The sequence below is a fragment of the Aulonocara sp. 'chitande type north' Nkhata Bay genome, linkage group LG22 (genome assembly GCF_057382095.1).
Source record: "Aulonocara sp. 'chitande type north' Nkhata Bay isolate Kocher_YH1m ecotype deep benthic linkage group LG22, A_spYH_male_GT1.1, whole genome shotgun sequence".
NCBI lineage: Eukaryota > Metazoa > Chordata > Actinopteri > Cichliformes > Cichlidae > Aulonocara > Aulonocara sp. 'chitande type north' Nkhata Bay.
This window is the reverse complement of record NC_141364.1, coordinates 34,215,198-34,230,459: the sequence shown is the minus strand read 5'-3', so window position 1 is coordinate 34,230,459 and position 15,262 is coordinate 34,215,198. Positions and strand designations below refer to the sequence as shown.

Sequence of the window (15,262 nt, the reverse complement as noted above, 5' to 3'; positions counted from 1 at the left end):
ATGTACTTCAAGCAGAGAAATATGAGAAATACCATCGCTCCAGCAGTGCTTCTGTCTTTTCAAAAGCAGGTAGAAAAAGTGTCTAGTAGGCTGTTCTGCTCTCAGCTAATGCAGCTAATGCTGCCTGCAGTGGAAGTCGGGACAGTAATGTGCAGAAATTGTAATTATAGAAAGTCATAAAGAGCACTGAGCTGTATCAACTCTGTATCCTTTTCACCATCTGTGGACCTCCTGTCTGATGGCATCAGGTTGTCTCAAACGCCTCCTCTGAAGAGTGCCGAACATGTGACTGTCGAATGAAGACTATGCATTTCCTCGTGCAGCATCGTGTTTTTAAAAAATGTGTGATGTTACTTACACAGCAACATCACACCATAACCCTCCACCATTAATGCTCATTCTAATGGAGACCGCTGCTTAACACAACCTATTAGTTTCAAGCACATAATGAATTGAAGTGCAGATTGTATACAGGGCCTGACCAAAAGATGTTACCACCACACGTAACCTCAGATTCCAGGCACCTACCACCCAGGGAACAAACACTCAGGTATTCCTGTTTGCATCCAGACCTTTGAGATGGTCCTCAGGAATACCCACACGCGTGTTCAGTGAGTGTTAATCTGACCTCTGCTTGACTTCAGTTTTTATTCATTTCTTTTTAGTTATAATGTGTTGAAGCCTGCATCCTGACCTGTTCATGATAATATTTGCATCCTCCAATCGTTTTATTAACCTTGAAGATATTTCATGCTGACACTTTTTTATCGGCTGTGCAAGTGTCAGGTGTAGCACAGTGACAGTACGTGAGGTTTGATCGGCGTGCAGTGAGAGGATACGTGCTTATGTGAGCAGAGAGCGGCCCTCCATGTTCTTATCAGTCCAATCTCAATCAGGTGGAGTCCTCTTGTTGTGGCTTCAGCTACAGGAAAGTGTGATGCATATGTGGCCTCCTGAGGACAGCTGCTCAAGGACATTCAGCTTCCTGCTTTCTCGTCTTACTGTAGCAAGTTACAGTTTCAGCTGCACCCTGGTCAGGTACAGTAACAGCCAGATAGCGTGCTGCACTGTGCACTGTGGATGTGCTGCTGTGGCTTTGATTCATTTATTTATTATTCATTTTTCAATAAACCGCTGCACTGACAGTTGTTTATCAGACTCAGCATCAGATGTATCGCCCAGTGAAAAGACAAGAGACATTATCTGAATTTTAAAAGCCAAATAGTGAAGTTAACATTCTGTGTGGGTCGTCCTTGTTGGTCTCGTTGGCTGTTAAGCCTCTCACCACAACCCTGTGAGTCATTCTAGCATTAAAAGCTCAAAGGATGAATCATCCTGTCAGTGTAAAACATTTAATCCCTGAGATATTTTAATATAGCAGTACATCTAAGTTTCTTTACATGATAACGATGTAAAAGTTAGCTCATCCCCCAGTTTTGTTAATTAACTGTGAGACCACAAGAATAAAAACATACATTTTATAGTAGATGATGGAAAAACAAAAGCTTGTCTCTCGTCTCAGTGTTTGTCTTTCTCTTCTGTGGTGTCGTGTGGACGGCAAAGTCAGGCAGAGTCTTTATCGTCACAGAAAGCTGTGAAACGTGCAGGATGGATTGGAGTCTTGGCCAAACCAATTCTGGGCCCCGGGCCTTATGTTGGACACCATGATTGTGATGATGTCACATGATCTTTGTTGGCACATGAAGTTGTTGCATGAGTGCAGTTGTTTTAAGTGCTGCATGCATTATAAACACCTATTTTACACAAAGGAGCATCAGTGCAAATAAGAACTGCTACTAAGAGTAACCTTTAGCTGACAAACAGTGAAACAAGGACGTTGCAGCAGAGTTGAACGCCTGGTGTGTGCAGTGTGTTGTTTGTGTGTTGGATGCACACTAACAAAACCTCAGAGGGAAAGAAATGATACCTGGACCCTGAGACGTAACATGAGCATGTAACCACTAGATGTCATCCTGCACAGAGGACGAGAACTGAGAGCTGGCAGCCTGTGCAGTTTCGTTTAATCTAACATTGGGTGATCACTCCTGTACACTTTATGTTTTTAAAATGACGAGCTGTGAGGAAAAGACGCTGTTCAGAGATGTGTGTGAAGCTGCTCTGTTAGATAAAGAATGACTGAGCGTTTGTTTCTGTGTTTGGGTAGGTAGGAACCCAGAGGTCTGATGAGGCTCTGAGGATGACGTCTTTGCCTTGAAGCCCCACCAGTATGTCAGGTAAGGCTCACACTGCCAGCTTCACTCCAAATATGATGGAACCTAAAGAAAAGTCTTATTATTCTCTATTTTTTAGTTGGTGTGAAAGTTGATGTGAAAACTAAAAAAACAGCAAATACTCTGTTTTACTGGTTAATTCTGATCGGGGAAACAACACTGAGCAAAGTACAAGCGCACAGGTTAGCACTGTTGTAACGCGAGTAATCCAACGCCGAGTGCTTTCAGAACACTGTGTTAGACAACAGAAGTAAATATGTGACTTGCTACACAGTAACCAGCAGAATGACTTTGTGTCACCACTTCTCACTGAGCCGGTTTGACATCAGGACCTCTGCTTCACAGTTTATTTGTCAGCTGCTCGGCAACGAGGTCAGAAATGAAGTGTGAGGTTTGCTGTGGCACCCAACAGTTTCTGCACATAATCTGACAGCAGTCAGTCATTCAGCCTGGTGTTAAACAACTGAGATAATAAACCATTAACTCCTCAACAGTTCTTTAAAAATCAGTTTTTACTGCAGTTCAGGATCAAATTAGTAGTGTGCAACTCCATTAAGCTAATATTTGCTTTAACATGTACAGTATGACAGAGTTGAGTCCGATGTGCAGATCCAGGACAGACTGCATGATGGTGCTACAAGCTGTGGAAGCAGAGAGGAAGCAAAAGGGAGTCGAGACCTAATAATAAGTTTAAGTGTTTGAATTATGACCATCCTTTTACAAGAAGGGATTTGGAAAGTACAACAAATGAATTTGCACCAATAGGAACTTGATTCGTATCATAGCTGCAGTTAAAACTGCTGCTGCGTTACCATGAAACTCAACTTTTCTAAAACCTATTTTTAAACTGCATTTTCATATTACGATAGCAAAGAAACAGAAACAAGCACATAACAAATGCTAGTGAAGAAGAAATCACCAGATATCAGTATTGGTCTTAGAAATAATCCACTTTTTCCATTTCCTGACCTGTTATTAAATGATTGCTCAGCCAGTTTTTCCCTCGACTGTAGCTGTTGGCTTTAAAAACATGGTCAGGTCTCAATAATCAGCTTGTAAAGATAACCTAACATTTTAACCTGGTAGCTGTAACTGACAGAAGATGCTCACACTCGTAGCAGGGAGGCCCCTTCGAGCAGCAGGACTGATGCAGTGTTTGTTGGTAGAGATCAGTGACCAGTACAAAACCCCGACCACTGCATGTCACACTCTACACTTTGGTTGGACAGTGATAGTCTGCCCTCACCACCAGAGGTCCACGTTGTCTTAGAGTGATAACAATGTTTTAATCAAGGTGATCAGTGTTAAACTGTGAAAAGGTCTCAGCTTGAGCCTGATGGCAAAATCAGCTCTTTTCCACACACACACATATTAACCATTCATTTCTATAACATGGTTCATCCCTGTTCACACACACAGCAGCACCACTTCATTCGGCCAAATCGAAGCATCAAAAAGGCAAAGAAATGTGAAGATGGCAGGACGCTGCACGCAGCCATGCTGCCCTATATTAAACAGCCAAGACAGGATGTAGCTCTGCATTTATTTACTTAACTAGCAAATTGGGCATCAGTGAGGTCAGCGGGGCTGGAATTGGATTTAACCAGCCTGGGCGACCTCAGTGACCTGGCCATCCCTACATAGCCGACAGACTTACACTCACATGTTATCACACTGACAAAATGAACTTAAGCTTTCATTCACCATGTAAGCTCCAAGGGGACAACGACTGCTTTGGTATCTGAGATGCTGTTTTAGTTTTTACATGAACCTGCTGCTCTGTTGGAACAACTTCTGAAAGCTTTTAAGTTCATGTACGAAGCAGAGCAGCATTAGCTTCTCTCTCTCTCAGCTGTTTTATGACAACGTCGCTTGTGTTTTTTAAAGTGCCTCTCCCATCTATTTTAGAGCCAGCAGAAAAATGCTCCCCCCGCTGGAAAGATGAGGCCATTCAAAATGGTAATATTTCTCCTCCCTCTCTACACTGCTGTTTCCTTCTTCTGTCAGCATGGCGCAGCTTTGGATTTGTTAAGGAAAAACTTCGAAAGGGCTTCAAAAACTGGAATTATTTGATTTAAGAACATTTTTGTGTAGATTCAGTTCAAAATAAATCATATCCCAGTCGTTTCAGTTTCACCGATGTTGGGAAGCTGCAGACATCACGTTACAACACGTAGAGTAACTGAACTCAGACGTTTAAACATCAGCTCATTTAGAGTTTGCTTTCAAAAAGTGGGACATTCACTTATTGTAATAATAATAACAATAATAATAAAGAGGAAAGAGGTTCAAAATGTATAAGTAAGTAAAGCTTTATTTGCACCTTTAACCCTTTAGAGCCGGTCGGAGCAGACACGCTCAATTTTGTGTAACTATTTTTAAATCCCGGTAGCTCTGCAACCACGTAAGCTAGCGCAATAATTTTTTTTGCATATGAAACCGGAGGAGTTGTACTTACATCTGATGCCATCAGCTTGTCCTCGGTCACGGTTTCCTTCCACATATAGCTTTGCAAAAACAGCATAAAAAGCACTTGCAGCAACAAAAACATAATATTCCAGAAACACGCTTTGCCGATCCATCAGCTGTTCGTAACACTTCATACTTGGAATAGACGTCAGCGCGAACATTCGCACGTCCGCCATTACCTGCCCGAAACCGGAAGTGACGTCATTTTCGTGGAAATGTAGTTTTTTACCATCAGGGCCTCATGAGCCTATGCTGGTCTTTTTAAAAGTTATGTTTGACTTTATGACTTTCTGTGTCGTTTCTGGGATGCTGAGGACTCATGTTGCACTGCTGGAAATAGTTTATTTTGATGCACATGCTGCTTTTTTGCAAATTTGCAGTATAATATTTATTTCCGTTTTTCCTGCAGTATATAAAAATTGGTGTATTTCAAAAATAGAACTATGAAGACACTCAAAATAAATTTCCTGTGGTGGGAAACTATTTTGTGAAACTTTTTTGTATTTACAGTTTTGAGGGATAAGCCTCTTAAATTTCTCTAACTAGAAATATATGTTAAAAAAACAAAAACAATTTTCAATTTTTTGGTAGTTTATTGCACTTTTTTGCAATTTATGTAATTACTATGGACTTAATGCATACATATTATTAAAATATGGGCTATAACAGTTGTATTGATGTATAGCAACTTGAAATGCTCCCAAAAATGGCTCCACAGCCTGTAAAAATATGATATAAGCTCTGGCGGACTTGGTTCTGTGGTAGGTCTTAAAGGGTTAACCAGAACCCTGAAAACAAAGGTCAGTCGAACACAAGTCTAAAAAGCTGACTCTCAGCTGTGTGGGAGAGCCCACAGAGGGAGAGATTCTGGGGTCACTGTTACTCCTTCATTTTCAGCGTAATGCACAGCCCTGATCACATGACCCAGGGACCTGCTGAGCACATACTCAGATGTGTGCAGGTTCTTTTCCATGCAGAGCTCTAAAAGTGATATGTGAGGACGAAGAAGCCTCGCCGCAGCATGCTGGAGACATTTGGCTTAGACTAGTGAACAGTGAATTACAGTGTTGAAATATATGCACCAATAACAGTTTACAGTTCAGAGTGTGACACTGTGGGATTAACTTGGCAATATTTCTTAAGTGGTTTAAAAACAAGAGTGAAGCAGAGATTTGACACGAGCATCAATGTAAAAGTGTGAAGTTACCCGGAGACAGAGGGTTTAGCAGACGTATGCAAGGGGACCAAAGGTTTCTATTACCTTAGACACAAATCTGTCAGGAGCACAAACTTCTGTCGGAGAAAGCTGTCTGCCATCCAAGCTTTAATAGAGTCTAAGCAGCTATGCAGGATCTGTAGCTTGGAATCATCTTGGGGCTTAAGGAGTGATAAGAAATGTCCTTAAAAGGTGACAGGGTTGCATAAGTGCACATAGCAAACCTATAAAGATCCCATAATTATTATTATATTCAGAAGGAGCTTTCCTTCCTGAGACAGTGCTGACCACATTCTGCACATATACCAACACCGTGGTTCCACAGCACTGCAGCCCTGTCACCCACTGAAAGCTGAAGAAGTCGACCCCGAACTGCTGCACAGATGAAATGCTGTGTCAGCAACTATGAGAACACATTTGGCTCTTAAAGTGTCTCCTTACAGAATGCTGTTCAATAAGTGATAAGGTGTGTGTGTGTGTGTGTGTGTGTGTGTGTGTGTGTGTGTGTGTGTGTGTGTGTGTGTGTTCATTGTTCACATATCAGGAAGTAATCCAAATCATCAGGTCATTAGCAGCTCCTAAAATCAAAAACCTCAGATGATAACAACACATGACCTATTATAATCACATGACCTATTATAATCACATGACCTATTATAATCACATGACCTATTATAATCACATGACCTATTATTATTATTATTTCTTTAATAGAAATGAAGGAAACCAGCAAAAGCCATGTGTGAAAAATAAAGTCTGCAGGAATCATTTTCTGTATGAAAGCATTTCAGTCAGGTTCAGACGTTGCCACGGCAACACATTGATTTTCCTTTCATAAGTAATTGTGTTATAGATTTGATGGTGAGTTCACTGCAATCATTCTTACCCACACTAAACGCCTGTTGCATTTATGGGACGTGGATACCAGCCTGGTTTGGTGCACCGTGCGCCTGTGACCAGATCACTTCATTACACTCTGATACTGATACAACCTTACAAGTGAAAGAGGTCTTTGTTCTTTTTAAAATTACACTTTAAACATGTTTGTAATAAAGCTACAGGTAAGTGGGTGTTGTTTTGTATAAGAGTGCACTACGTTGTTGAAATATTCATTGAATATATTCAAACTGTTGCAGTTTAACACGCCTACATGGAACTTCTTTCCTTTTTTCATCCCCTCAGATCACCATCGTCTGCTCGCAGACCACCACAAGTCTTAAAAAAATTAAAAATTTAAAAAATGTACAAAAAAAGAAGAATATAATATATCCATCCATTCGCTTCCGCTTATCCTTTTCCGGGTCGCGGGGGGGCGCTGGAGCCTATCCCAGCTGTCATAGGGAGAGAGGCGGGGTACACCCTGGACAGGTCGCCAGTCTGTCGCAGGGCTAACACACAAGGACAGCATATATATATATATATATATATATATATATATATATATATATGTATGTATGTATGTATGTATGTATGTATATATATATATATATATATACACACACATACATATATATATATATGTATGTGTGTGTATATATATATATATATATATATATATACACACACATACATATATATATACATATAGTATATACATTGGGTGAATGTGCAGTAGTAGCAGCAAGCAGGTGAATTCTGTACATTAATATGAATAGACATCTGACTATTTTACAGGATAGACAATATAAACATATTTAAACATTAAATATCAAAAAAAGCACCTCACTAAACTACACGGCGTAACTCTGCTCATAACCGCAGCACGTCGCAGCAGTGTGGTCACGTGATAGAGCGGCTGTGTGTTTGTAGCCTCGCTACCAAACCGGCATTTCATCTCTGAGGAAGTGATCCCAGAGAGAAGTAAAGCAAGTGTGTAAGTTCATCTCTGAATGTTTGTAAAGCATTCCAGCGTTAAGCTTAACAACCGATATATGGAGCGACTGCCTCTCTCTCTCTCCTGCTGCTACTTCAGTCATGAAACTGATCAATGATCAGCTGATCGTCTCTCTTCTTTGTTTTTGCGCCAGAAAGAGGAAACCAGCGGCTGAACAACAGCAGCACGTTTAAGCTTGACTGTTGTTAGAATTTATTTAATATTACTTTCTACACCAGGATCTTTTTCTACAGCTGACGCTGGTAACTGTGCAGGGGCGGATCTAGCAAAGTTTAGCCAGGGGGCCGATAGGGCATTAACAGGGAAAGGGGCACAAAGACATACTTTTCTTTCTTATTCTCATTTACAATGTCGAGCTTTTAATAAATAATTATCTGAATCTGACACCCAAAGTTTTAATCTGATGTAAAATATATAGAAGTCCATTACTGTATATAGTAACTGTTAAGTCTAATATACCCTAGTAAGCTGTAGTACTTTTTCCTTTGGGAACCATCTGTGCAGTCTGCAGTTCTGTTGAAGAAAGATGTTGAATCTGTTTAATTATTCTTGAAAAATAATTGATTTCTGTGCATTTTTTTTTTACATGTGCATTAAATTAAAGTTGATTAAGCATCATGAGGTGGAGGGCGGGGGGTGGTTCCCTATTTTTTCTTTTTGCTGGGAGTTTGCAGCCCTGTTAGTTAGGTTGTTTAATATTTCTGGTAAGTACTCTTTAAAATACCAGAGTAGGGAGGATGGAGCAGGTTTAAGTTTATTAGATTGATCAGTTTTGCTGAACTATGAAATATTTTGGGTGCAGTGTGTTTTTTACATACAGGTATAACAGAATAGCTTTAGTGTTGTTGTTTAGTTAAACTTGAGTATGAACTTATACAAAATCCTTTCAAATTCACAGATCTGACTAAAGGTAGATGTTTCTTTCTGTAGGTACTGTGGACACAACAGAAAACAGCAGCCATGCTTTGGCTCACTCAATTAATCAAAAAAAATCTATATATATATATATTAGGAGTGCAACGATATTCGTATCGATATTGAACCGTTCGATACAGTGCTTTCGGTTCGGTACGCATATGTATCGAACAATACAACATTTGTAATTTATTTTATCAACTTTTCTTCTGACGATGCTGTCTGTGTTGAGCGCTCAGTGAATCTGCGTTCGACTACTCCGCCTAGGCTGCACTGTCGAGCGCAGATCCACTGAGCCCAGCGCAAGTTAGCAAGACAGAAGCTAAGCTCGTTGCAACATGGCAAATTGAACCTCCCCCACCCTCATTCAGATCTGGCGTTTGGAACTATTTTGGTTTTCATGTGACGGATGACCCTGAAGGTCATCTTAGCGTCAAACAGGAAGTTTTCATGATTCTTTTAGACCAAAAGGCAGAACTGATGGCGGATGGAACGAATGTTTAATTGGAAATTAGTTTGAGCGTACAGTTAAAGGACAGTTACTTTTCAGTTTCCTTTCAGAGCATTTTTCAACTAAACAGAGGAGCGGAAAGTGTAGAGCATCTGTCTGTGTGCTTCATGTGTTAAAGGACAACTCTTTAGATGGTGTTGAACTCTGTTTAATAAGAAAAATCCCTTTTGCAGATTTAACTTTGATTGTATTCTTTCTGAATGAATAATATGAATCATCACGTTTCCATTTTTCCAAACGTAAACAAAAACAAATGACACCCCCCACCCCCCCGCCCCCTCATGCATTTGTATCATGTCCTGAATGTGGAGCGTTTTAAGTTTACCTGAAATGTTTTTGTCATCTTTGTTTTCATTTTCCAGTTGTGTATTATGCAAAATCGCATTCAGTAATATTTGGCTCTTAAACTCTCTTCCCATGATGCTTTGCACACTGCCTCTCAGCAGTCGCTCCTCTCTAGACTTCTTAATAAAATCGGTGCTGGAAGCGGACACGCCTGTAAGAACAGCATTTTTTGTCTCGCCTGGAAAACCTTTTTTGGACTTTGCTGGTGATCTGCACTCGATCCCTCATAACAGGATCAGGTTGTAGAATATAAACACAACCCTACAAGTTTGTCTAAATTCTGCGATTCGTGTTCATAAACAAGGTGATATTTCTTTAACAATATGATGATTCATTCAGCAAATGTTTGCAGTTCTGGGCGTGTTGGGCGTCTAATCCTTGTGGAGTTGTGTAGAGAAGGCAATGACAGTATTTATAATGAGAAAAAAGGAAGAGCAGGATTCAAAACAAGTTCACCCACCTTATCCTGAAGTGCAGGATAATCCTCTCCAACTTTAACCTTTACTGAGGGTAGCCTTCTGTTGTTCCCCTCAGCTTACCCTGAACTTTAAGGGAAAGGTTAACCAACTAATGTGGCCTCCTCAGGTAACAAAGAGTAGCCAGGGACAACTGGCACTGGAGATCATGTTAACTGGATAAAAGAGATTCCTCACACCCAAAAATTGTTAATGACCAGCTTTGAACCCCCGAGTCCTCAAACGATCAAGGGAGGGAATGTACAAAAGCCCGCCGCGGGGCCAGTGTGGTAAAGAGCCACTGGGAGCGAAGTTCGTCTCGTAGGTGCACGGCACGGAAAGTTGGGGCGTTTTTTGGTCAAAGGCCTCGCTGGTTACTTCAGCTGTTGGCAGGAATACCTCGAGTCATCCATTAGAGACCATGCTGGATCGTATTTGTACATTTGTATTTTTTACATAGGGGAGGAAAAAAGAGACAGCTGGCATTTATGTGACCACCCCGGGTAAGTAGGAAAATTCATAGAGGCTCGTAATTTACTGTAGATTTTCCTTTTTTAGTACTTGTTGTTTTCCAGATACTAAAAGTGATACACCGGGCATCTGAGTATATTGCATTTTACCATATTAACATTCTCTATTTTAATATTTTAATTTTAATAAAGACATAAGTGCTTTCAGATCTGCTACACTTGCTAGATTGTCTTCTCAAAGCTCAGTGACAAAAGTATATATTTAAAGAAATATATATATAAATATCTTAATAAATGATATTTATGTGAGTCATATGCAAATATTAAGGTTATTTTCTATTTATGCTGTTTTAATACTGCATTTAAACAGCTTTTCAGCATCTAATAAAGCTTCACTTTATGTGACAAAGACGAAGAAGACAAAGAATTGGAGATTAAAAAATGTGACAAATGAACTAAATTCGTCACTAAAAGTCCAAAACGTGGCATAGAAAAAAGCGTAGACAGTCACACCATCCACTCAGACAACAGATTGTTTCATTATTGACAGGCGTTAAACTCTGTCTGACAAATGCTTAACAGTTGTTAAGAAACTACAAACAAGATTAGTTCAGGACCAGGACATCACCTCATCAAAAAGTTAAACTGGTATCAAGCCCTCTTTGCAAGAAGATTTGCCTCATAGGACCAGCCTCTTACCAGCTGTTGCATGTTGATCACATCTACTGGTCACACACTCACACTTATTACATTAATGGAGTTGCTAATCCCACGATAAGCCTTTTTAACTGTTCTCCCAGGCAGATCAATCAAACGCTGAACACTGAAACGTATTTTTAACGGAACAAGTCAAAATGTTCAATCTTATTACACAGTCACTACTCTTTGTTTAAGTAGATAAAGCAGCTTTATAACTCACCTCCACGACAGGTATTTTTAGCTATATACTATTATTACTTATCACTTGTCTTTAAAGCCTTATTGTTGTTGTTTTTATTACTGATCTTCAGCTGATCTCAGGAGTTTTCCAACTTGCATTTTAATAAGAAATCTTTGAGTCTTACAAGTACAGCAAAGCATGTTTGACAGCAGCCTGTATTTAACGGTAACTGTTCTATCTGTTGTTCCTGTCTTTAATGAAGAACCAATTAACAATTAGAGAGCTTTCCATAAATAAACAACAATCAAGGTCAAGGTTGTCTGTTAAAAACATTCAGTCACAGAGAGGCAGACATCCAGAAGACTTTTACAGAGAAAGAGGAAAATGGTAATGAGGAAAGTTTATTAATAACACAGTAGATCGTTTTCTTTTAGCACAGCAACAAAGCTTTCTCGTATTTCCCCATGAACTCTTTACTCATGCTGGTCTTACACTAGCCAGCTTCTGTCTATAAACACACACATGTAGATGCTACAGTATATGAGGATTATTGTATGTAATGAGTTCCCTTTTTTGTACAAACTTTGTGAGTCCTGCACAAGGCATAGAAAAGTGGTTCTCTACTCCCACCACCACGTTTCAGATTAAAATGTAATAACTTTGGACATCTGTTAGTTTACCACCGTACCACCCTGAGCTTGTCTGGTTTCAGGAGCTAAGCTAGGGGTGGGTTTTTATAATCGATTTATCGATTAAAATCGATTCTAGCTTGGATAACGTAAAATCGATTCATTAAAATCCTGAATCGATTTTTTAATATAAATTTATTTTGCCCGAAATGCCAGAATCTCAGGTGAAAGATCACAAAATTTCAACAACCACCAAACAGCTAAGACAGTAAATGAGAGCAGGTGCACGGCTTCTGCACAAAGACGTAAACACACAGCGCCGACGGATCAGGATCAGTTAGATGTCGCTTTTCTCAGCTGACGGTCGGGGCTGAAAGCCGACAGCTCGCTGATTCTGATCCGCGGGTCCGTGCTGTGTGTTTACGCCCTTTTTGCGCTGATCATATGGCTGTTAGTTTTATCTCTCTCCAAACAATATTGACCGAACCAGCAGCAAAAGAAGATCCAAACCACGCTTCACATAAACATCGTCATGAATTCACTCTGACTTTTGCTGACTTTTCAGGATAAAAATCACACTTCATGCACAGCTCTCTCTCTCTCTCTCTCTCTCTCTCTTTTCTGCATTATTCGCTTGCTTGTTACACACAAGTCTACCGTTGTTTACAGCGCTGTCGGCCGACGTTTTTTTTTCCCTTTTACTTACTTCTGAAAAGTAAACCTAATTTCTGCTGTTCAATATTGAACAAATTTAAACTTTTTAAAATTAAGCAAAATGCAAAACGCTTAGCCGTGTCTCTAATAAAACCGCTGTAACTTCAGAGGTAATGTTCATGTGTTGATTAATGGTTTTCTTTCGTTTTTGATGTACTGCAGAATATTTTTATAAAATCCCAGAACAGGAAAATCTCCTTCATGTTTTTCTGTGTTTTATCTTCAGCTACTTTGACACAAAGGCCTCGCTGTGATGCTCACACCTTTGATAAAGTCTTGCGTGTGTCAGCTTCCTTTTTATTGATACAAAAATATGTAAATGTACTGATCTGAATTATAATATTTCTGACTGTCAAAATTTCCCAGAATCGAATCGAATCAAATCGAATTAAATCGAATCGTGGATCGAATCGATTCGGGACCTTGTGAATCGGAATTGAATCGATTCTAGAAATCAGTGACGATACCCAGCCCTAAGCTAAGCGGGGTCGGGACTGGTTAGTACTTGGATGGGAGACGTCTGTTACACATATTTATGTCTTGTGTGTCAGATGTATATTATTATTTCTTACCTATTTGATTAAATATAAAATTAAGTGTGAAATTTGGTACACGGTGTGGTAGTTCTTCAAGAAGGGGGATCGGAGAAAGTCTACCAGCTTTAGGGGATCGTGCTTCTCAGCCTCCCTGGGACTATGTCAGGGTACTGGAGACGAGTATCCACCTGGTACTAAAACCTCAGATTCTGGAGAAGCAGTTTTTGTCTCGGTCACAGAAACTGAGACCAGCTCTTCATCCTGTCAAGGATATTTAAGCGTGGGTGGGAGCAATGTTCCCTCTAATGTTTCACGTGTCTGAGCGAACACAAGCTCCCTGAGCGTCCCCTTGGACCACTGTGAGCAACAGCAGACGTGAGCACTGTGGTCACGCCAGCATCCAATCCATCCAAGTTACATGTTTATTAAAGTAATCAAATTACAGCATTTATGTTAGACTACTTTTAATTAACTGCTTTAGCCCACTTACAATGAAAATTATAAAAATCGTGTTCCTGTCCTGTGCAGCATGTTAACACTATTGGAAGGAAAAATAATTTGAACTCCAATTTTGAAAACACAACTTTCTTTCTTTTTTTCTTTTTTTTTATAAAGCTCTGACTGTATTCTGAGTCTGTGGTCTGGGAGAGAGTCTGTAACTCTGTCTGCAAAATACAGTAAATAATGACCAATGTTGGGTAATTAATTATATAGTTACTTCTGCAAAAAAGTTACTGAGGCGTTTTTTAAACAAACATTTCAAACTATTCACAGAACAATCAGCTGTTCTGCATCAAATCTGATGCCACACAAATTATTTGTGCCGCTCCAAAAAATAATTTGTGTCCACTATGAGATGAAGGAGAACAACAGCCTGATACCTGCAGGCCTGACAGCAGCAGATGTGTCACTGCTGTAACACCTGTAACACTCAGCAGGCACCTCATTGTTCTGACACACAACAACACTACTGACTACACTACACACTGACTACACACTAACTACACACTAACTACACACTAACTACACACTGACTACACACTAACTACACACTAACTACACACTAACTACACACTGACTACACACTAACTACACACTAACTACACACTAACTACACACTGACTACACACTGACTACACACTGACTACACACTGACTACACACTAACTACACACTGACTACACACTAACTACACACTAACTACACACTGACTACACACTGACTACACACTAACTACACACTAACTACACACTGACTACACACTGACTACACACTAACTACACACTGACTACACACTAACTACACACTGACTACACACTAACTACACACTAACTACACACTAACTATACACTAACTACACACTAACTACACACTAACTACACACTAACTACACACTAACTACACACTGACTACACACTAACTACACACTGACTACACACTAACTACACACTAACTACACACTAACTATACACTAACTACACACTAACTACACACTAACTACACACTGACTACACACTAACTACACACTGACTACACACTAACTACACACTAACTACACACTGACTACACACTGACTACACACTGACTACACACTAACTACACACTGACTACACACTGACTACACACTGACTACACACTAACTACACACTGACTACACACTAACTACACACTAACTACACACTGACTACACACTAACTACACACTGACTACACACTAACTACACACTGACTACACACTAACTACACACTAACTACACACTAACTACACACTAACTACACACTGACTACACACTGACTACACACTGACTACACACTAACTACACAAGATTTGTGCTAAACGTCTCAAATCTCTCACATCTCAAACACGCCGTCACTCCTAAAACTTCCCCCGTCCTAAACAACTAAAGGCCATGTTGCCATATCATTCTTTGATTGGTCCACATGGTACATTTTTCCACCAATAGGAAAGGCTGGGAGTTTTGGTATTTTTGCTCACAGG

The 15,262-nt window shown here is 39.9% G+C and overlaps 1 protein-coding gene across 2 annotated transcripts in view; it reads left to right on the top strand.

The window, feature by feature from the left end:
* The window catches only part of thrb (thyroid hormone receptor beta), a 116,119-nt gene that overhangs the window by 85,948 nt on the left and 14,909 nt on the right, over positions 1-15,262 (top strand). For both annotated transcript variants that reach the window (XM_086279248.1, XM_086279249.1), the window contains exons 3-4: positions 2,165-2,234; positions 4,140-4,190. In XM_086279248.1, coding sequence (XP_086135374.1) covers positions 2,228-2,234; positions 4,140-4,190 — 58 coding nt within the window. In that variant the 5' untranslated portion in view covers positions 2,165-2,227. The remainder of the gene's footprint in view (positions 1-2,164; positions 2,235-4,139; positions 4,191-15,262) is intronic.